The 24,909-nt window shown below is 35.2% G+C and overlaps 2 protein-coding genes across 2 annotated transcripts; both read right to left on the bottom strand.

Annotated features, from left to right (window-relative positions):
- Positions 1–810: 810 nt before the first annotated feature.
- LOC123537386 (tumor necrosis factor-inducible gene 6 protein-like) lies at positions 811–6,569 on the bottom strand. The gene is made up of 5 exons (XM_045321084.2): positions 6,183–6,569; positions 5,681–5,780; positions 4,882–5,006; positions 3,704–3,853; positions 811–1,339 (listed from the first exon to the last, which is right to left on the bottom strand). The coding sequence occupies exons 1-5, from the start codon at positions 6,244–6,246 to the stop codon at positions 1,110–1,112; spliced, it is 669 nt and encodes a 222-aa protein (XP_045177019.2). The 5' UTR covers positions 6,247–6,569; the 3' UTR covers positions 811–1,109.
- Positions 6,570–7,316: 747 nt separating this feature from the next.
- Positions 7,317–17,118, bottom strand: LOC123537385 (uncharacterized). Its single transcript, XM_053529345.1, has 8 exons — positions 16,998–17,118; positions 15,936–15,974; positions 13,777–13,965; positions 13,304–13,500; positions 12,483–12,538; positions 12,127–12,369; positions 11,247–11,384; positions 7,317–11,017 (listed from the first exon to the last, which is right to left on the bottom strand). The coding sequence occupies exons 3-8, from the start codon at positions 13,963–13,965 to the stop codon at positions 10,551–10,553; spliced, it is 1,290 nt and encodes a 429-aa protein (XP_053385320.1). The 5' UTR covers positions 15,936–15,974; positions 16,998–17,118; the 3' UTR covers positions 7,317–10,550.
- Positions 17,119–24,909: the final 7,791 nt, after the last annotated feature.

Raw genomic sequence — 24,909 nt, forward strand, 5'->3', positions numbered from 1 at the left:
TTTTATGTTTTTACATAAACTATATATGTAGAAAGAAATTATATATAATTAAATATGAAATTTGTGAACTGAGGTTTCATTTGTTGAAAGGACTAACAAAAAGGTTAAGTAATCCAAAAAATGAAGGTTAAAAATGTTGAAACTAGCTATAGAAGCTGCAGAGCAGATACGGTTAAGATGCTTTAAACTATCGGTGTGGATAAACAGAAGAAAAAACTTTCTCAAACCATAAGTAGTTGGAAACCATTAAAGTTGTGTAAACAAGAGCTAGGACGGAGCTGGAGAGGGGCTGCTTTGGTTTAACAGCCGAAGACATGTGGCAACCTTGTTAAATGCATTTAAAGGCTAAACCAAATAAACGGGTGGTTCACCAAATTTTATGAAAGACACTGATGAAATTGACAGAAAAGCAAGTGAAATGTAAAATGTTGTAAATGTGTAACTATTAAAATACAACTGAACAAATGAGATGACAGAACTACAAAATATTGATAAGACCTTAAAGAAATCGAAAATGTGATTTTAAGTATGAAAAGGCAAAAATAAAATTTAGGATCAAAGAAATCGGTGATTGATGTATTGATGTAAGGAGAGAGTTTCTACAAAAGCTTTTAAAAATTGAGCCGTGCCATGAGAAAACCAACATAGTGGGTTTGCGACCAGCATGGATCCAGACCAGCCTGCGCTTTCAAAGTCTATTGCAATTAGAGAAACTGTTAGCGAACAGCATGGATCCTGACCAGACTGCGCGGATGCGCGGGCTGGTCTGGATCCATGCTGGTCGCAAACCCACTATGTTGGTTTTCTCATGGCACGGCTCAGTTAGCTTCCTACTTGGTCCTCTTTGTTGGTACTTGTAATATTGTAACAATAAATTCTGTTTAAACCGAACTGTATGAAACACATGGGCATGGGGAAATTTGACCAAGGTCGGTAGGGGATATTTCATCAGTAATAATTGCCATGCATAGGTTGTATGTTCCGCAATTATAGAGCGACCTTTTTACAGCAAATATCCTTTTGTCTAACAGCGCTCTTTGTTTAAATAATCTCAATGTCAACAGTAGAACTGAAGCTACAGCACTAAGGTAATTAAAAGTATGAAATGTTTAAATATGTGTTTTGTTTAGATCATCATCAGCAGCCACAAACCCAGAGAAATGCACTTCCTGTACACAAGAATTTTTCCGCGCGCGGGACTGCTTTCGTTGGCAGTAGCATGCAACAGCTATTGAGGCTATCAATGTAACCAGGGTCAAGACAAACACGACAAGCACTGCAGTACCCCAATGATCTGTATAACCATTTGGGTGGTAGTCATCTCTTTCACTACTGTCGTCTGAAAATGAAAAATATGTTTTTTTTCAAAAATATGTTTAACTTTCGCGGGTATTCACAGCAAATCGCAGTAGAATATAATTATGTCTCCACCCCACCCCTCACAACTCGGGGAGACATTGTTTTTGCCCTGTCTGTCCATCCATCCATCCGTATATCACACGTCATTTTCGATCAATAACTGGAGAACCATTTGACCTAGAACCTTCAAACTTCATAGGATGGCAGGCACATAGGACATTTTCAAATTGGGGGGTGGGGGAGGAGGGGCACACATTTTAGTTCTGCATAGTTAACCCATCAAAAAACAACTACAAAACTGCAGGGCACAGCTAAAATTGACTCCCTGTCAAAAGAGGCACAGCTAAAATTGACTCCCTGTCAAAAGATTGCTCAGATAATTACCTTAATTGGTCAAATTATTGGGGGAGGGGGGGGGGGGGCTAGCCCCCCTGTTCCTATGGCCCTGGATGGTAGGGCTGCTGGAGTAGACGACCCCTATTGTTTTTGGGGTCCCTCGATCAAAGGTCAAGGTCGCAGGGGCCTGAACATTGAAAACCATTTCCGATCAATAACTTGAGAACCACTTGACCCAGAATGTTGAAACTTCATAGGATGATTGTTCATGCAGAGTAGATGACACCTATTGATGTTGTGGGTCACCCTGTTAAAGGTCAAGGTCACAGGGGCCTGAACATGGAAAACCATTTCCGATCAATAACTTTAGAACCACTTGACCCAGAATACTGAAACTTTATAGGATGATTGGTTTTGCAGAGTAGATGACCCTTATCAATTTTGGGGTCATTTTATAAAAGGTCAAGGTCACATGGGCCTGAAGATGGAAAACCAATTCTGATCAATAGCTTGAGAACCACTTGAGGTTAGAGACCACCAATTGTTTTTCCATAGACTTACATTGTAACATTATGGTGTGTACGGCCTTCCATACATCGATACATGTATATCTAATTACAAGTTTTTCAAGAACTATCTTAGTTCTACCAAAATATCTGACGAAAAACATATGAATAGTGATACTTTATTTAAGTAATTTTCGTGTGAATGAGATGACTCCCTGTTTACATCATTGACATGGCGGGTGAAATTCGTTTGATTAAACTTTTTTCAATACACATGAAATGTAGCAAATTTTGTCAAAATATATGATAAAATACTGTAAATGCAGTGAAGAAATATCAATTCTGACCAATCAGAGCGCATGGATGTTACCTTATTCCCAGGTATACACTTACCTCATTCCCAGTAAGTTCCCTGTACTTTTTTGAATTGGTGGTCTCTGACCTTGACCCAGAATGTTGAAACTTAATAGGCTGATTGGACATGCAGAGTAGATGACCCCTATTGATTTTGGGGTCATGTTAAAGGTCAAGGTCACAGGGACCTGAACATGGAAAACCTTTTCCAATCAATAACTTGAGAACCACTTGACCCAGAATGTTGAAACTTAAATGGATGACTGGACATGCAGAGTAGATGACCATTAACGATTTTGGGGTCACTCTATTAAAGGTCGGGGTCAAAGGGGCCTGAAAATAAAAAAACGTTTCCGCTCAGTAACTTGAGAACCACTTGACCCAGAATGTTGAAACTTCATAGGATGATTGGACATGCAGAGTAGATGACCCCTATTGAGTTTTGGGTCACTCTATTAAAGGTCAAGGTCACAGGGACCTGGTCATGTAAAATAATTTCCGATCAGTAACTTGAGAACCACTTGGCCCAGAATGTTGAAACTTCATAAGATGATTGGACATTCAGAGAATATGACCTCTATTGATTTTGGGGTCACTCCATTAAAGGTCAAGGTCAAAGCAGACAGAAAATGGAAATCTCTGGTCAATAACTTGGGAACCTTTTGACCGAGAACCTTCAAACTTGATAGGGTGATAGGACTTACAGAGTAGATGACCTCTCTTGATTTTGGGATCACTTAGTCAAAGGTCAAGGTCACAGGGGCCTGAACCTGGAAAACCGTTTCCAATTCATTACTTGAGAACAACTAGGCCAAGAATGTTGAAACTTAGTGGGATGACTAGACATGACAAATAGATGATCTCTATTGCATCCAGCCATCAATGTCTCTTTGACTTTCACTCCTGTCCCCTGTTGACTTCTTGCCTATACGGCTATGCATTGGGGGAGACATGCGCTTTTCTACAAAAGCATCTTCTAGTTTAGGAAGTCTTAGTGTTGTTTTAGTATTAGTTTCGATTAAAAGAACTGCCACAATCGGAAACAATGAACACAACTAAGCAGAATAAAAACGCACCCGGCTTAAGACTGGTTTAGGCACACTGTGTTCATAACTAAATGCTTAAACTTAACCAGAACTCAACGTTACCATCAACCATATAGTACTGGAGAACGAAGCCTGATCCTTCAGTGTTGTTGTTAGTCTTGAGTACTATTTTGACATCTCTTCCTAGCACAAGTTTCTCGTGCATTGTTTCGTTTCCACACACCTGAACAATCTGTTCGATACCATTATAATCTGAAGGTAAAGTAGGGAAAATCTTCATACTTGATGTGCACGCTTTCTATCTATCCATTTATACACATTTAATGGGATTTTCATGAAAGTTTAGTAAATGGTTTTGTGAACTGCATGCATCATTCACGTTCGTTATTACATTATTCGGAAAAATGATATCCTATAAATGACCATGAGGATAATTGTGATTTTTTATCCACACTATCTGGGATATACAGCTCTTACCAGACATTATAACCTAGATCGCTCCCTGACCCGCATTAGGCTCTATTATTACCAAATGATCAGTTATACGATGTGTCTGTAGATACCTTTGTTAAGTAAATGGACCGAGACACCCCTACGACTTACTATCATTTTGTCTCTGGAAACAGCATACCATAAGATTTTACGACATTGTGCATCGGAAACAAACGAGTGTGTAAACTAAAAAAAATGACAAGAATTTTTTGTTTGGAATGACAATTAAGTGTTGTTTTTTTTTTGTCAAGAATGGCAATATGTTTTTTCAGGAATGATAAGTTTTTTTTTTCAGAAATGATATGAAGTTTTTATGCCCCCGAAGGGAGGCATATTAGTTTTCAACTGTCCGTCCGTTCGTCACAACGTTAACCTTTTGCATGAAGGCATTTTACTCGCGAACCACTGCACCCAGGACCTTCAAACTTCACATGCTGATAGTACTTATTGAGTACACGATCCCTACTGACTTTGGGGTCACCAGGTCAAAGGTCAAGGTCACCAGGTCAAAGGTCAAGGCGCTGCGGGGGCATTTGTCACCATTAGTGACAGCTCTTGTTTTGTCAGGAATGACAAGTGATTTTTGTCAAGAATGGCAATATGTTTTGTCAGAAATGATACGTAGTTTTTTTGTCAGGAATGACCGGTGATTTTTTGTCTTTAATGACAAGTGAGTTGTGTCAGGAATGACAAATGATTTTTCGTCAGGAAGGACAAGTAGCTTTTTGTCGACAAGTGATTTTTTGTCACTGTCTTAGAATAAAGATAAAAGTTGTTATTGCACTTACATTGGTACATTGTGAGGTTGTCGTTTTCACAGTTATTGCTGTCCTCCAGGTCAAGGTGTTTGAACTCGATGTGTATATCACTATACAAATATAGAGAGGAGATCCACCAAGTGCATATTATATTTCTGAAACAGATAAACATCCGTGAAACTTGTAAGTCAAAATACTTTGAAAAGAGATTCGCGCCATACGAATTTGACAGATACCTGTCAAAATATGGGCCTTCGTTGCCGAATGGTTAAGGTTGCTGACTTCAGTGTTGTTATATTTTCTGGTCCTTTGGGATCATGGAGTCCATTCAATATTTGTGTAATATGAGTTCCGCTTACGCCGGTGCTAGGGGACGTGAGAGGTGTTGCACATTTCATTACCTCTCATGCACAGACTCGATCCAACCGAATCTGCTATTATTCTGCTTGGTTGCATTCTATGCTTCCAAAGGATCTTTTTACAGATTTTATTTCGAATCACTTGTCCCTAAACTCTTTGGGTTCGAAACATCACTTAAGTGTATAGTTTTTTCATGTGAGGAAGCCATGGCTATCCAGCTAGCATACGGAAGGCCGATGGCTCCAACCAGATGCCAGCCCATGCAAGAAATAAGTCGCCATATGTCATATACTTGTGTCAGTTTGACGTTAACACCAAACCCACTCAAAAAATATGTCTATCTCCCATTCTCCACTGAAAAAAAAATCTTACACTCAAAATATCATAAAATACATTTTTCTTTTTTTTGGCGCAAAGCCAGCAAAGGCCATACTTTCAAAATACATTTCAAATGCTTGTGTTAACTCACCTTGGATACGCCTCTGGGAAATTAGGAGATGTCAAATTTTGCGGAGTTTCGGTAGCTGGTCTGAAACTCTGCCCACAGTCACCACTTGCATCTACATAAACTAAAAAACAAAGTAAAAATGCCGACCACAAGATACATTTCAATATCCAGTATAGTTGGATTACGTAATGTCAGAAAATTGTCTCTTTTGCCCCCTCCCCGCCCCTCGCTTAGCAGCGCGGATCTTTGGATCGCGGAGTTGTGAGTTAAATTCTCGGGTGAGGCGTATGTTCTCCGTAACGATTTGATAATAGACATTGTGCCAGTAGTCATTTCGTCCTTCGCCTATGAATCACGTGGAGAAGTTGACAGTTACTTGCGGAGAAAAGGTTAGTACTGGTACAGAATCCAGGAACACCGGTTAGGTTTACTGCGCGCCGTTACATTACTATATAAACGGCTCTAAACCTAAATATAAAGTTTAATTCATTGAGAAATTCAAAGTAATTAAAAAACGACATACCTGTAGGTTCTGAAAGTGTTAGAAAGAGCAACATAAGTTTTATTGTACTATTAATTGAACTCATAGTTAATTAATTATAATTCTATAATGAATTTAGTATCAGTTCCACATGTAAAACCTAAATTTCAAGTGTCTTAATTCATATGAGAAAGTTATTTTGCTGCGATATGAACACATATGGACACTTTCCAATTTTGTTATTCATTACATTCAAAAGGCTTTTTAAAACTCCAAAACATCACATGAGCGGTTTAAAATCACTGACATCTACAGATAGAGTTCGTATTTTACGTTTCAATAGAAGATATTCACGTGTTTTTGACTTTATGCAAATCGACTGAAGCAGCTTAATGTGTTATCTTTATATATTCAATGCAGTTCAAAATAAAGTAACACCATCCGTTCACCTAAATTGTATAACTTATATACAGTTGTGTTATCTATTTCCGTCTATTTTGATGTTGGTGCCATCTTACACATACCATACTTTTTACATTTTGTTATAGCTCATATATGAGCCGTGCCATGAGAAAACCAACATAGTGGCTTTGCGACCAGCATGGATCCAGACCAGCCTGCGCATCCGCGCAGTCTGGCCAGGATCCATGCTGTTCGCTAACAGTTTCTCCAATTCCAATAGGCTTTAAAAGCGAACAGCATGGATCCTGACCAGACTGCGCGGATGCGCAGGCTGGTCTGGATCCATGCTGGTCGCAAACCCACTATGTTGGTTTTCTCATGGCGCGGCTCATATGTAAAAATATTTAGACGGATGTTTTATTTCTTCGTTAGACATATCAGAAAGGGATCTTTGGCCCAAGTGGATAAGGTCTTTGGCTTCTAATCACTTGCCCTTCACTGCTGTGGGTCTGAGACCTTGCTTAGAGTATAGAGGAATTACGGAAGTTTGATAGTTCTACCCAGCTGGTATTCTCATCCTATCCGCCAGGGGTTATTCAAAACCCCGACAAGAACAAACTAGGGAACCATGGTAAACCTCTGCTATGCGAGAATGCCCAGCTGGGTACCTACCCGGTTTAGTGAGTGAATCCTGGAACAATCAATAAATACAAAATGGAAACACGACGTACTCACACAGTATTTTTTGTAATTAAGTAATTTGAAACACAACACAACTGTATCAACTTTATTAATGATAATCCACATGGTATATAAAGGTAAACAAAGTATAAAACAAACAAAAGAAACTGAAACAGGGAGCGTGTATTGCTTGGCATCAGAAATATTATTCCGTGAATACTAACATACATAAAAATCTAGTTTTAAAACGTCAAACTGGAACAGAAAAATGTGCACTATAAAATACCTTTTTCTAATCACCAAGTACAATAAACTTTAAAAACGTAATGCTTTAAATAACTGACTCAAACAACAATATCACATGTCGAGTAACATATTATACATGTTAAACATGCATTTGAAAAAAAAAATGTAATTGAATTAAGATCTGTAACGATATGATAATCACAACAAAACCGATGTCACTTTTATTAATCCAGTGCTTGCATGTTTAAACCACTATAGAGAATTGTAGCAAACATATGAAATGTTGTATATGCTACATATACATATATAGTATGATCTTATTGCACAAGTCAGAAACAATTTATAACCAGGACTTTCTCAGGGAATATTTGTTTTTGGTTAAAAGCTGTCTTTTTTTTCAACAGTAATGGCGGGCTGTTCAGTAACCTAACCAGCATCCCTGAATTCAGTACCAATCCTAACCTGTTCTCCGTAAGTAAAAACCAACTTCTTCATATCAATCAGAGGACGTATGATTTTTAGATACAATGTCTTTTATGAAATCGTCACGAAGTACATATACGCCTCGGCCGGGGATCGAACTCAGGATCTCGCGATCTGTAGATTGAGCCAAGCTGGCCAGCAAAGGGAGTATTTTGAAAAATGGAAAAAAAGGTGAGATTCGTGATTTAAATGAACACATGTTTATGGCTTAACATATATGCCACGTGTGTCTTGATAGTCTGGAATTAAGTTTTGAGCAAAGCGTTAAAAAGAAAAAAAAAACAGATGAAAACAAAATATTGGGACTAGGCAGACACGGACCGTATGACAAAATGAGACACCTCGCGGAAGTAAAAAATGAGATGTTTAACGAAGTCTCAAATATATAATGCTCGTAAAAATATACTGTGTATGTCTTTAAAAGTAGACACTTTTCCCTACGCTTTTACACCCCACCCACAAATTACAAAAGTCAAATGGAAATATGACATTTATCACCAGATTACGAAAACATATAAATGTATATTATACATAACGCTGTTATATAACTGTTGTATCTTGCTGAAAAATGTAGACACTAAGCCTTGTCTATCTACCTGTCTGTCTAATATCTGTTAAAATTACTGCATACAGACACCCACTCAAATGGTCTGGTAAATGATGTAATGATCACATTGTACAAAAACATGAGAATTAACCAAACATGCTTATATATATAATTTTCTGACTAAATATAAATGATAACGGTACATGGTATTTACAATTGTTGATTAAGACAACAAAACTAAACGTAACTTAACTAAAAAAATAAAACTGGAATTACAATGAGACATAGCCTGAGTAAAATAAATTGGAAAGATTGCTTTAATTATACATGTATATTCTCGCATGGAGAACAGTTTGGTAATGGCCATTATAATTCCATTTTGTTTGCAACTAAAAAGGAAAACAGGTAAAAATGAAATGAAACATCAAAAGTAGTAAACAATAAAAAAATATCAAAAATAGTGACCTGTTTAATTCATTTCAAGCGCATCGTTGTACAAATTTCAAAAATCATAGTGATTTCACTGGTACATATCACTATAAAATAAAACAGAAAGCATCTATCATGCCCGCTTATATATTGTTCTATTTCAAACAGAAATTGTAAAGCTAGTGTCGTACATATTTAATTCGGTTGTCCGATGCACTGAGATTGTGTGTTAATTATTTTTCATCTTTCTAACACGACACGAATTATTTTCCTGTTAAACAAAGAAGACTGAAATGTTTGTACGTAAAAATTCTTACATCATAAAGTGGAATGTCATGTAGCGACGCGCTAGAAAAGACAATTACACTAACATGAAGATAATTTGTGAATGTATTCCAAGTTTAATTTCCAAGTTTATTAATAAATTCAAAGAGAGAGAGAGAGAGAGAGAGAGAGAGAGAGAGAGATATATATATATATATATATATATAATTTCTTAATAACGTGTTAGAATCGAAATAATATCTCTCAAACAGTACTTTTCTCTTGAAAAAATCATAGTTTGTCAATTACATGTATATTATTATCACTCAGCATATAATTCCTTCACATATGAACTCCAGGCAGTGATTTTATTCAACTACAAGTCACTGTCTGGGATATATCATTTCTTAAGTAAAAGTAATATCTATCGTATCTTTAATCTCAATGTATGTGGATGGAGTTTGATTTTCTTGTAAATTCAGTACGTTACCAAAGCAAAGAAAGAAAAATCAGCCAAAAATAATGAAAGAAATATCACCAAACTACTCTGGTAGACGCCCAAATTATGAGAACATTTAACTGTATATTTTTACATCAAGCTTGTACATGATTTTTGTAATCTAAAGATTAGTTAAAATCTGTCTGTTTGTTAAAATTATTGAAGCATACTATACATATTGGTTCAAATGATGTAATGATTATATTGTACACAAACATGAAATAAATCAAAACATGTCGATTACATGAACTCGATATCTAGAACTCGCTTATCTAAAAATCCGCCTATCTCAAACCCCGTCTAGAAAAAAATGTGCACAAAATATCACATTAAGTCGAACTTCGGTTACCTTAAAGTAAAACGCTGGATCCCTTCGAGTTCGAGATATCGAGTTTGAACTGCATAATTTCTAGACTAAACGTTTACAATTACGGCATATGCTACTTACAATTGTTGATAGAGTCAACAAAACTGAACCATTAACATAAAACTGGAATTCCAGAGATATTGTCTGAGCAAAATAGACGCGAAGAGTCGGTTTAGTTGTACGTGCAGAATGGAGCCTATATAACAGTTTGGTAAATGTCTTCTAACTTTACTTTGTCGGTAACTTAAAATATAAATTAGATGAAAATGAAAAAAATATATCAAAAAATAATTACAAAAGCTATTGCCCTATTTAATTTAATATACCTGCATAGTGTTATTAGCTTCTAGAATCATAGCGACATAGCCTGTAGGCCTACATATCGCTCAAGAATAAAATAGGAAGTAATTGCCTAACTTGGTTCCTTTCTTTATCATGCTTACATAATGTTCTACTTAAATAAAAATTGTAAAGCTTACGAGCCAGACATATTCAATTCTCTTTACCAATGAAACCGAATTTGTTTTCGGAGTATTTTACATCAGCTATGTTAATCTCGATCGTTTCTTTAATCTCAACGTTTGTGGGTGGGGTTTGATTTTCTGGTAGATCTAGTATCTCATCAACAACTTTATCAAAGCTTGCCATTTTCAGTGCATTGCAAAGAGCTTTGACAGTGGCCTCCTTGTCAGCCTGTTGCAGCCATATTTTCAGTACTTCCAGAATATATGCAGGGAAAGATATTATTTCCAATCGCCATTTTTCTTCTTCCGGATCAGTCTTGGATTTCTCTATTTTCAGGTAGGAATGAAACAGTTCATGCCGTCTTTCACCATGTATACCACTGGCAGCCATAGTAAGTGTTTTATCATCTTTGCCCAGAACTCTATCATAGTATGTTTTCACTTTGTTATGTTCTTGCGGAATCCTTGTTACACCATATGCACTGTCCATCGCAGCTGTTAAATGAGATGTAGCCGTGAGTAAACGCTTGAAACGCTTGAGATTAAATGAGATTAAATAAGAAAATAGTATAAAGGTACATAGAAAATTTCGGAAGTATAAGTTTACGAATGAAAATGCATTACCCTTTTATTTTTAGAAAAAAAAAGTAGACCTAACTTAGTAATCGTATCAGCAACGACAAGTTATTCTTATGTTCTTGTTGTACAAATTAATGACACCTACCAAACTCATCAATCGTAACAAGTGTTGGACGTTCTCCCCTCACTTTCTCTTTCTCGTTGCCGTCTATCTCGATATTGTCTTCGCCAAAGCTACTTTCACTGCTAATCAGGGCTGCTTTTGATTCTACCAAAGCTTTATCTTAAGTAAAATAAATATACGAATATGAACTTTGCCGAAACCGCTTCCACTATAAATAAGTCGAAGAACACGTCCGCTAGCTAAGAACCAGAAACTATAAAACAAAAATTAAACATATAGACAGGGTAATTCATATACTAGTCTGTTAACCGACTTGATAGAAACAGATATATATACATGTATTATGTATATATATTATTTTACAGAAAAAAACTCGAATAGCATAGAAGTTATCTCTAATGGTTAAAGTACAGTCCTTACATAATTCAACATCTACAAAAATACCGATCTGTTTATGATTTTATTTTGTGTTCTAGTGCCAGCGATCTAGTCAACATTTCTTTTTGTTTAAGTTAAATACGTTTTGTAATCATGCATAAGTATTCCATACTAAATTAGCAACAAACTGTCATACAAGATCCAGAATCATTAGAAATTAAAGTGCAGTCAATCTTCGTTCGCTCGAACCCGACGGGACCCGCAAAATTTGTTCAAATTACATGTAGTTCGAGGCATCGATCAAATACATCATATACATGTATAGGAATTTTATTTGCCGAGACTCGACGAGACCCTTCTAGCGAAGTGTATGTAGTGTTCGAATTATCCCAGTTCGAGCGAAGGAAGTTTGACTTTATATCAAATATTCAAGGTATTACGTAAATATTTAATAAATAAGTACAATGTCAAATCGTAAGAAAGATATAAAATGGTAAGTTTTGTCCCTTTATCAAGGATGTACCTGAATTCGGTGGTAGTCTATTCCTGGTTACACTGTGCTGTCCTCTACGAGTTCCGGCATACACTGCACATAGTAGTGCTATTAAAATCAGAAACAGCAAGATTCCCGCGGGAATCCACACTGGAAGATTGGCAAGGGGGTGTGACGCGCTTTTCTCGTGTGGATTATCATTTTTTTCTCTAGATACGCTTGATCTTGGTTCAAGTTCTGTTTCTGGTTGAACTGTAATGACCTTTTCCAGTTCTGCAAAAGAAAAGAAATAGTTGATACATCAACAAAAAAAAAAAAAAGAGGAAAGAATTAACACAAAAATTTAGTCTAGAGTTTTGTAAAATATTGACTAGCATACAGCGTACCTTCTGTTGTCTTTATCGTGCACATACTGTTTGGCTCCTTCGAGTCGGCTTTATACCTGAAATATAATGTATTTTTCACATTACTAGAGTACGATGTGTTACAATCTAGAAGAAGATCCTTTGAAAGCATAGAAAGTAATCAAGCCGAATGTTACCAGACTCCTTACCGTGCTAAATTTCTATAATGAACTTGTCCATCTTTCAATTTGGACAGTACCATTAAGTGTTAAAAGGGTTGTTTACAAAAAGATACTGACTGAATGGCGAACAGTTCAGATCATGATCAGGCTACATGGATGTGCAGGCTGATCATGATCTACACTGGTCGCAAAAGCAGAATCAATCGTGTCCAGTATGACAAGGACTGAGTCTGTTCATGAGAGGTAATGAAATGTGCAACACCCTTTCAGTCCTCTAGCACGGAATGTACTTCCTGATCCTAAAGGATCTGCAAATATAACAACACTGAGTCCAAGTACAGGGAAACTTTCTACAGCCAACACATGACACTTGAAGACCGATGTTGCAATAGTTAATAAAATCATAAAACATAAAAGCATAGTTAACTCAATTATGTAACTGGATGATTTTGAGTTTGAAATTGACCAACAATAAGGCAACATTCAGGGCAAGTTTTATAATCTCAGAATAGACAAAAAGCGAAGAGATCTGAATAAAGTTACGAAACAAATTTAAAAGTAACAGACAGAATTGGGCCAAGGTAAGAGTTTTCGTTAGTTAGATATTGCTTCCATAATTTATACTACATTAAACCAAATGTTTATGCTCGTTAATGTTTAAGAATAGAGTAATCGTATTACCTGACCATGCACTCTCCACAATGACCAGGGCTAGCTCCTCCGCATCTGACAGAACCATATCTACGGAGTCTAAGGCAATCAAGCGTACAAGGTTTACACTTCGAGTCGTCAGAATCTAGTTCTCGATACGTACCGCCAGAACATTTGGCACACGGATAACAAGATCTAAATCCATGCTCATCTTCTAATCTTTCCGCCTGAAAATGTAAAATTGAACATTTCTAACCAAGAAAATTGCATTTCAAGTTCACGTAAGCAGTTGCAAATGGGTAATTGTAAGATTGTTTACTATTATAAAAAAAACTGCTTATATGTACTTTTGATATCTAATTGCTTTGACAACAATCAACTATTGAAGTTTGCCAAAAAGCAAAAAGCAGGAAAAAATCAAACAAACAAACAATAATATGCCATTCTACAGCTGTAGACTCATCAGAGCGAAATGGACCGAATGCAGCTATCGATGTACTTACAGTTGTGTTCCATCCTATGCCACCACCTTTACACGCTGGACATTTCTTACAAAAGGCTTGGCCATTTTTCTTCACTCTGTAGTATGTGTTATCTGTGCACTTCAAATCATTCGTACAATTGACACACAAGTTACACACAAATAGGATGGCACTGACTCCAATATAGATCTTTCTTACAGATATGCCCATCTGTGTAACAAGAAAAATAAGTATAGGTTATAGATCATTTACAGTATTGAAGCGCAGCGACGTTAAAGCAAATTGTACCCATAATATAGTAACCTATCTATATAATTATTAATGGATTCACTAAATACTGCGCAACCTAATATAATATATAAATAAGTTAGACAAAAAATTAAAAATCTCTAGAAGTTGATTGCATGTTTAGACTAGTTAAACCATAAATCGGGGGACTATTTTACCAGCTAACAGGATAAAAATCGATGTGATATGAAGACAATTGAAAATGCACTCAAACTGCTCGGCTATCTAGATATTACAAGATTACGTATACTAATTTACGATATTTAAATAAACCTATTTTTGGAGAAAAACTATTCAAGCCTAACCTTTTCTATTTGGAATAAAACTAATCGAGTGTATCCTATTCAAATTAACCTATTATGTCTAGGAGCGTACCCTATCAAGTAAGTCTATAGTCCAAATAGAATAAGAAATAATCGAGCGTGTACAATTCAAACTACAAGATGCTTTTGTAGAAAAGCGAATGTCTCCCCCAATGCATAGTCATATAGGCAAGAAGTCAATAGGGATCAGGAGCGAAAGTCAAAGAGACACTGATGGTTGGCTGCAGTCAAATCATCCCACTTATTTCAACATTCTGTGCATGCTGGTTCTCAAGTTATGAATAGGAAACGGTTTTCCATTTTCAGGACCCTGTGACCTTGACCTTTGATCGAGTGACCCCAAAATCAGAAGGGGTCATCTACTCTGCATGTCAAGTCATCCTATTTAGTTTCAACATTCTGGGTCAAGTGGTTCTCAAGTTATTGACTGGAAAGTGTTTCTATGTTCAGGCCCTGTGACATTGACCATAGCTCAAGTGACCCCAAAAACCATAAGGGTCATCTACACTTTAAGTTCCATCACCCCATGAAGTTTGAAGGTTCTAGGCCAAATGGTTCTCAAGTTACTCATCGGTAATAGATTTCCATGTTCTGTCCACCGCGACCTTGACCTTGACCTTTAATTGAGTGACCCCAAAATCAATAGGGGACATTTACTTTGCATGTCCGATCATTAAATGAAGTTGCAACATTCTGTGTCAAGGGGTTCTCAAGTTACTGACCGGAAATGGCTTTCAATGTTCAGGCCCCTGTGACCTTGACCTTTAACAGAGTGACCCAATAATCAATAGAGGTCATCTACTCTGCATGTTCAATCATCGTATTAAGTTTCGATACTCCAGGTAAAGTGGTTCTCAAGTTACTGATTGGAAATGGTTTTCCATGTTTAGGCCCCTGTGACCTTGACCTTTAACAGAGTAACTCCAAAATCATAAGGGATCATCCACTTTGCATGTCCAACATACAAATTTAAACTTGGTTTATTATAGGGTCTAATTTAACTCGGAAAGTCAACAGTTGGGTCTGAAGTCGATTGTCGGGTCACGAAGTGGAAAAGTGGGTCTTTTGAACCCAACTACTTTTTTACCATTTCGCTAACGGTGTAAGGGGAGGGGCGTTACCCCTATGAAACTAGCCTTATGTGTTAGGAACCGATAAGTGGGTCTGTTTGATTATATCTGATTGGTGGGTCAAAATTTTATTTACAAATTTTGTAAAGGCCCTTTAATTAACTAAATATGAGTATATTTGTACATATATTCTATTTAGAATTTTCGAATTAAAAGTATTTCAAACAATGTCCCACTACCGGCGCTTGATAATATATAAGAACAATCATGTGCTCTGAATCAAATTATGAAAAACTAAATTAATTTATGAATAAAAATATACATATTTTAGGTGAGAGTTTTCAAAATATGTTTTCCCATTGAGTTTTGCTTAGAATGTACAGTTAGCTTCGTCCACAAATAAACAGACAGCAAACTAGCCTTTTATTATACGACATGCGTGTTCTACTTTTTAACCTTTCCATTGCCTTGCGTACCAACTGGTTTTGTCTTTGCTTACCTACTTATCCAAAAGCAAACGGGATGAAGTAAACTTGACCTGCAATTAAAACAATAAATAATCATATTTGTATGTAAGTTGTACGAAATATAAGTTGTACGAATAAAAGTTTAATGTTAGCTGTTCCTAAAATAGTTTTGGGGAAAACATACATGTTTCTATTTTTAGTCTGCGACTGTTCCGCATACTTCATGCGAACTCCTTTAGAAGTAGATCATTACTATATCAGTACTGTAGATTTTAACACTTCGTTACTTTTTGCAAATATAAGATTTATATATAATACATCAGTTACGGATTTGAAAACGTAATGCAAAATTATATAAAGCTAAACAAGATATCTAAAAATAATTATAACGGGAAACCTAGCTTAAGTCTTGTGATCTTTGAAATTGTGCCAAGATTATGATATAAATCGATGGAAAAATACCATGGAATTGTAAATATTCAAACGTTCCGATTTCATAACTTAATCAGGCAAAAAAAACAAAAACAAAAACAAATAAATTTATGAATTTTCATTTCTATTGATCGTAGATCTACAACGTTTAAACAGTATTTTTGCATATTGCATCATCAAAATGTTTCCCAGGTTAAAGAAAGCGTATAAAATGTGTCAGGAAAACGAACGTCCCTTTTACTGAAAAACTTACGGTTTCTTAATCAGATTTCGTTTTTTTTCTTTTCATACCTGAGGAAAAAAGCTATACTAGCACTAAAGAGTGAATAAAATATAGCGGAATAGTTTAGGCAAAGTACGTGACCTTGTCACGTGGGGGAACCGATATCCAAACAGATCTTTGCAATTTTTAACGTCCAGCTGAATTAAAGACTCCATTTTCATAATAATTCTTTCTTTATCGCTCAATGATCTATTGTACAAATATACATAATATATGTAGTAATTGTAGGTAAGCTACTGTTTATAACTGTACATTGTAGGCCACGTGATACTTGTGTGTAAGCGTACGTATCAAATAAACTTAATTTGACTAATAACCCAAATTTCATTTTACATGTAAGAAGTTATGAAAAACATTATGAAATCCTTTAAATGCTTACCCGACAAGGAAATTTTCCAGATCCTGTTATCCAAAATGCACGTCCGATTATTTTGAAATGTAAACAGTGAATGAATCATTTCGATTCAGAACGAGGGCGAAAATAAATCACTACGCGTCAATGAAATACCTTGGGTAGAGGTTACCAACAATAACGCTTGATCACGAGTGTTATTATTGAGGTATAGTTCGGTTTTGAGGTCAGCGATGTTTTTGTACTTTTAATAATAGAACGGTCCGTTATTTAGGTAATGTTATTCGGTACGATAGTAGTTCTTACCTAAATAACGAAAGGTAAATCATTCTGATTTCCCTAATCGACAGACGAGTCTATAAATTGACCTCTCAAACGTGAAAACCAAACTATAATGTATAGTATTCAATCATTTTACAAGTCATTCTGTACAGATATGTTTTAATTTAATTAGTTGTTTTGACAACGAAGAAAGAAAGCATAATGCTTGCTACAAAGCCATTTTGTTCTTAATACATTAAACATTGATAATTTATAATGGCGACCTGATACTGTGTTCTATAAATAAAATTTACAGTTTGTTTACAAATAAAATACGGTTTGTTTATAAACAGTACTACTTTCAAGCGTGTCTCATTTTAGGGATCCTGGAAAACCTGGGATGGGCTCATGGGATGGGCTCAAGGACATGGGCTGAACTTATTTGCTCCTAAAATTTTCTCAGATTCTCGAAGGTTTTGACAGTTCTCTATAAAATAAATGATACCCCTGGGAATTCATGCCATACTGTCAATAAGACCTGGCCGAGAGTAACAAAATGGCATGTTCTAATCTCTGGCCTTGCCTGGTCTGGCCCGGCCCGATGAACCCAATTTTCGACTGGGCCGGGCCAGGCCAGGCCAGATTTTATTGTACATAGAGAAGTGAATGGCATAAAATCTAAATATACAATTACAATGGGATCCTGGAAAACCTGGGATGGGCTCATGGGATGGGCTTTGGGATGGGATGGGATGGGCTCAAGGACATGGGCTGAACTTATTTGCCCCTAAAATTTTCTCAGATTCTCGAAGATTTCTTAAGGTGAACAGTTCTCTATAAAATAAATGATACTCCTGGGAATTCATGCCATACTGTCAATAAGATCTGGCCGAGAGTAACAAAATGGGTTAATGTCTTATTCTGTAGGCTAATAACAGTATATTGTTATCATTATTATTGTTAATTCTCTTGATTCAGTCAGTAGTACACTTAATAAAACAGTAATAATTTTAAAGTAATATTATGAAAAATAAAAAATATATACTTCTTGCATGTGTATTTATAATTGATACCTTTATGAAATAAAAGTAGACTTATTATTATAGCAGAAGAAGTTGAATATCAAAACAAAACAATTTGATATAATGAAGAATTACGAAGATAAAGGGTAGAATTACATGTATATATGTCACAGGGAGAAAAATGATGAATTCAGCAGTTGACCTCTAACCCAAGTAAGAGAATGAACCTACAACATTAATGTTTGATGAAATTCATTTTGAGAGAAAATATGAAATGGAACTTATGATAAATCAGTTCTGAAAAAAAAAGTTACTGAAAAGAAAACAATAATTGACAAATTTCAGAATAAAAAGATGACAGAAATGAATTTAATATATTAGACATATTATAACATATGAAAAGGGGGATTCTCAAACATATGACAGTTTTCAATTTATTGATAATAGATTTTGATGTTTACATTAACACCAAGTGGACAATAAATGATTATATTTTATCCAAATTAATTGCTTTTTTTTTGCTTTAAATGTAATAAAAAATGATGTTTATATTAACACCAAATGGACAATAAATGGTCATATTTTGTTCAAAATAATTGCTCTTTTGCTTTACTTATGATAAAAAATACAGTCCATAAATTTTTCATCACTTATATTGGAACCGTAGAAGTACATTCTAACAAGTTAGAAGACTAAGTGTTGGTATTTTCTTTCTTTGTTTCCCTTCTTGGCAGCCAATACAGTGTGAGTCTCACTCTGGGAATTGTAATTACAGGCTGTGTCCCTGTTATCCTTAGCTGACCTCTTAATTGCCCAGTTGAACTTTTAATTAATGTTTCTCACTATATATTTCTCTGACCTTGGGCCCACGATCCCATGACCTTCAGCCCATCCCATCCCATCCCATGAGCCCATGCCTCGAGCCCATCCCAGGTTTTCCAGGCTGCCAATTACAATAGCTGGCAGTAATAACCTGCATTGTTTACTTGCTGCATGTCAAACAAAATGAGAAACCAGTCCTCTGGAGAATCATTAATTAGCCGCCATTCATCTTATTTGAAATACAGATTTGCACTGAAGAAAATGGTGTAACTAAATGATAACTACCCATTTTTTCTGTGATCAAATTATTTAAAGTCAACTTTAACACTTGGTTTTAAAACTAATGGCTAATTTCATTGAGAAGTTTACCTGCTGCAATATAACTGAATATTTGCATGCAGAGAACACATCTCTTTGGGAATTGTAATTACAGGTTGTGTCCCTACTATCCTTAGCTGACCTTTTAACTGTTCAGTTGAACTTTTTAATGTGTTTGGTTTAGTTAAGCTGATGTTCAATTTATGGAAGAGTAATAAAAATAATATTCATTGTGGGACCTCTAACTCATTGTCAGCCGGTGTTGGCATTTTAGATTATTGATATTTTTCTTGCACAAAAAAATAATGGTGCATTGTGTTTATGTTATTTCTAAGTGATATATTTAATGCTAAAAGATGCTCTTGAGCCTGTTTCACAAAACTTTGTAGGACTTTTTAAATATAAAAACAATCTTACAAAAATATTCAGTATGTGTATAACCTAAACTACAAAATTTATATATCGCTTCCCCGTACCATACTATCCCAGATTCTAGAACGGATGTAGCATTATTTTAGAAATTGAAAGTTGTTGTCCGTTAGTATTGACAGGTGCCACTCTTTATTTTACACCATATTTGTAACCTGAAAATATCTAAATTGACCAAAATAACATGCAAAGTTTACCAATGGCACAGTGGCGTAGTGATAAGTTCTCCGACTTTCACACATGTTACCGTGGGTTCGAGTTCAATTCAGATTGTTTTCGTTAAATCAATATAATGTCATTTTCTTGATACTGGTTTTATTCTTACAACACTTTATGGTAATAACTTGTATGTAGAAGAATGTCAAATACTTGTGTATTTCTTTCAATAAATGAACAATAAATCACGATAAGTGACAATTTTCCCTGCATTCTAAGTTTACAGAGGAAATTAAAAAAAAATGATAATGAAAATGGTCAAACAGGTGTTTTAAACTTACAGTCCCGAGATTGGTAGCTGAACGTTTTGTCAGCACAACTTTATCTGCATGTACGGCCTGGCAGTAAAAAAATGTTTATATTTTATTTGGTTTTCAATATTTATATTTTTATTTATGTTTGGGCACCGAATTTTTTTTAACGGAAGCATACGGAATATTCTTGAGTGCTAGTTCAATAATTTCGGACAATACTAAATAATCCTCAATAGACAAAATAATAAAATTAGTTAAGTTATTCAATCGGGGGAAAACCAAACCACCAGTCAAAAGTCAGTTGAGGTGGAGATCCCCTGATAATAGTCATAACAATTAATCAGGCTTCCCCTTTAAATTAGACATAATAGTTATGTTAGCTACAGGCTTATTCCCAGGTGTATAATTTTACAGAGTGGGAGTTCAAAATGTATTTATATAATGTCTGAAATATCCAAACTTATTCCAAAAGTCAGATTTTAAAGATGCTATAGAAATCACTTTCACCTTTTACGTAATTGAAATCTATGGCCTGGCCTGGCCTGGCCTGGCCCGACCCAGTCGAAAATTGGGCTCATCGGGCCAGGCCAGGCCAGGCCTGGCCAGCCAGAGATTAGAACATGCCTAACAAAATGGGTTAAATGTCTTATTCTACAGGCTAATAACAGTAACTACATTTTCTTATTATTGTTATCATTATTATTGTAATTCTCTTGATCCAGTCAGTAGTACACTTAATAAAACAGTAATAATTTTAAAGTAATATTATGAAAAATAAAAACACGTAGAACAGTGATATTTTAAAGTTATATTATGAAAATTAAAAAATATATACTTCTTGCATGTGTATTTATAAGTGATACCTTTATGAAATAAAAGTAGACTTATATAGCGGAAGAAATGTATTTGAATATCAAGATCAGATTTTATTGTTCTCCAGAAACATTGAGAAGATAAGTATATGATAGTCAAAAGAAAACATTGCTGGTTTACACACACGTTTCCTATTAAATGACTTCAGTTTGAGAGGTAATTTGATGCAATAGAACATGACAGTTTGGACTGTTTCATAAATGTTCACACTCTTTCATATATATGTACCTGTCTGACTGGACATTTATTTTCAGCAACTATATGTTAGTGGCTTGAAGTGTTCTGACGGCCATAGAAGCAGTTGCAAAGCAGAACTGGCTTGTTCAGAAGGCCCCGATCTTCAATCGTAAGTTTATAGTTTTCAGCATGGAATAATAAATGCAAGATTAATTTTAGAACAGTGTTTTATTATATTTCTTTCTTTTGCTTTCCCTTGTTAATAATCAAATTAATCAAATACTAATCAAATCTATAAGAAAATCCTTTGAAAGCATACAACTCCACTGAGCAAAATAATACACGTAACAGATTTAGTTTGATGAGAGGTAATTAAATTGGTAACCCCACCCCCAGCAGCACCGATTTAAGTTCTGTTATAAGAAAATCGAATGTACTCAACTATTCCAAAGGACAAACAATGTAACAACACTGAACCCAAGTACAGCAAGACATTTTACAGCCGCCACACAACACTTTAAGACAACTGTTGCGATAGTTAATGAAATATATAAGAAGATCCCTTGGAAGCACAGAACTCAGTAAAACAAAATAACAGCAGTCTCAATTTCACTGAATCTGTTCATGGGAGGTAATATAACGTACAAAACCAATGACACCCTTAGCACCGGTGTATAAGCGGACTGCTAGAGTTCAGATTTGGTATTACTGGCCGCTGTTCTTATAGTCATTAATTGGCAACAAAATTCATTCTTTTCGGACAAAACTCTCTGGGAATTGCATATAGGTAATCTGTATCCCCATTTGGCAACAAAAACTCAATTTAAGAACATGAAAAGGGACATATTCTACGTGGCATATTTATGCTTCATTGTGTCTGAAAGGGCGGATGGACAGTAATTAAACACTGAGTCTGTCAAATTTGGAAGTAAATTTAGCGCTTGGAGACCAGCGGAATATTGTTTGCAAGATTGTTTGTAAAAAGGACAAACATCAAAAGTCTTACTTTTTAAAATCTCCATTTACTTTTTTAGATTCTGATGTTGACGACAAATTTTGGCTGAGTGGCACGGACTGGAGTGTAGAAGAAAACGGAGTGTGTGAGTCAACTTTTGAGCCATTAAGATACCACATGTCCGTTGACCAATAACCTGACAACTGGACAAACTTGCTACACTGAATTTCTTCGCCTACAGATGGAGTGATGAATTATTTGTCAGGGGGTAAACTGCAATACGTCTGTGAAAACCTTGGGATAAAATGACATCTTTCTGTGAATTTTTGCTTTTAACACGAAGGCCGACAACAAAGAATTTTTATCACATTTTATTAAGTTCTGTAAGGGTTTTCAACATAATCTAATCCTTCAGCTGGACGCGGTCTTGTAAAAACGATGCTGTGAAATTCTGTATTCATTTCATTGTTGCTACAAATGTTATCTTTACACGTTTCCAGGATCATGACAGGTATCGTAATTCCTTTTCTGTTATGTTATTAGCTCATCTGATTTTTTTGAAAAAAAAAATGATGAGTTATTGTCATCACTTGATCGGTGTCGGCGTCGGCGTTGCCTGGTTAAGTTTTATGTTTAGGTCAGCTTATCTCCTAAACTATCAAAGCTATTGCTTTGAAACTTGCAACACTTGTTCACCATCATAAGCTGACCCTGTACAGCAAGAAACATAACTCCGTCCTGCTTTTTGCAAGATTAAGGCCCCTTTTGGACTTAGAAAATATCAGATTTCTTGGTTAAGTCTTATGTTTAGGTCAACATTTTCTCTTAAACTATCAAAGCTATTGCTTTGAAACTTGCAACACTTGTTCACCATCATAAGCTGACCCTGTACATCAAGAAACATAACTCCATCCTGCTTTTTGCAATAATTATTGCCCCTTTTGGACTCAGAAAATCAGTTGTCTTGGTTGAGTATTATGTTTAAGTCAGCTTTTCTCATAAACTATCAAAGCTATTGCTTTAAAACTTGCAACAATTTTTCACCATCATAAGCGGACGCTGTACGTCAAGAAACATAACTCTATCCTGCTTTTTGCAAGAATGATGGCCCTTTTTAGACTTAGAAAATCATGGGTAGGACAATATTTCTATTATCCAAAAAAATCAGATGAGCGCCAGCACCCGCATGGCGGTGCTCTTGTTTCTCTAAATGATATCTAGAACTTTGACCCCCATAATATCTGCAATAAAAGATATCTAGTATTTTGACCCCATAATGGAAGGCAGTTTTCTTTCAAATATTGCAAATATCGGGAACTGTCTTTCCAATATTTTACCGTAATATTGGGATGTCTGTTTGTCATCACTGACAAAGAATACCTTCACTCTTTAGTAGCTGACGGTCATTGTTATATTTCAGAGACTATGCGCGTACTTTGTATCATTTCGTTCTCAGACATTAAAGCAACAAATAGAGACATACTCGTACAATTATAGTTTTCATATTACTTTGTACTTTAGATATTCAATGATAAATGCTAATTCTAATGATGTTTTAGTATATTAAAGATTTTGGCACGTTAATCAATGCTGATTTTTATGCGAGAGCAGTTTTTATATATGGTATTATGTCGTACTCGGGCAATAATGTTCATTTGTTGACACTCCATCTAGTTCAAGTGCTATTTATAATGCTACTGTTTACTGCATACAACAGTTGTATATCATTAATGTATAAAAAAGTGTCTAAATATTGTCATAGATACCGAATTCGGTCCGTCGGTTCAGTTTAATGCCATAAGCAACGACATGAAAAAAGGAATATAATCTTTAAAAACTTACATTGTGATATGTTATGTGATTAAATACCCGATGAATACGCTCTTACATTTTTGCATGGCATATTGCCAAACATTACAATTTATAACCTGTGGCACATTAACAGCATTTTAGAGAAATATTCCAGTAACCTATATTCCTAACTAAACATTAATTATCATGTAGTAAAAGCATGCTCCAATATTTATCCAGTATGTATCTATTTTAGTTTTATATTAATGTCAATCTTGAAGTTGATTGGCAATTAATATCAAAGTAATTCTTATTTCTTTTTTAATTTCACATTAGTTATCACTTTCTTTATATATTGCGGCATCATAATGTTTGCAAACATTGCTTTATGGAGAGCTATCAGTTCACATATAAACGCTCAAATTACAATCGAAATGTCAATATGAAAATATTTTTGTTGGAGAAACTTAAAATACAATATACACGTATTTTCTTTTCTTATGATACAAAGCAGTTTTACTTTAAAATAGATATATCGTAAAAAAACAATTTAATATTTGACAATAAAGTGGCTATTTTAACCAAAGTTTTGTGAACGCTATTTTAAATTAGACAGTCCCTTTTGTTATTATAAGTAAGAAAATATACCAACTTTTTTCGACATAAGTAGTAATGCTATAATTGCTATCAGGCAATACAGTTACTGATATAATACAAACGTCATTTTAAGCAATTGTGGTGCCGTCGCAACATTTTCATTCAGACAACTTCAACAATATTTGAATGGGCTAATCTTCTACCCCTGAAAAAATATGTGTACA

This window comes from Mercenaria mercenaria, chromosome 17, assembly GCF_021730395.1.
Source record: "Mercenaria mercenaria strain notata chromosome 17, MADL_Memer_1, whole genome shotgun sequence".
Lineage (NCBI taxonomy): Eukaryota > Metazoa > Mollusca > Bivalvia > Venerida > Veneridae > Mercenaria > Mercenaria mercenaria.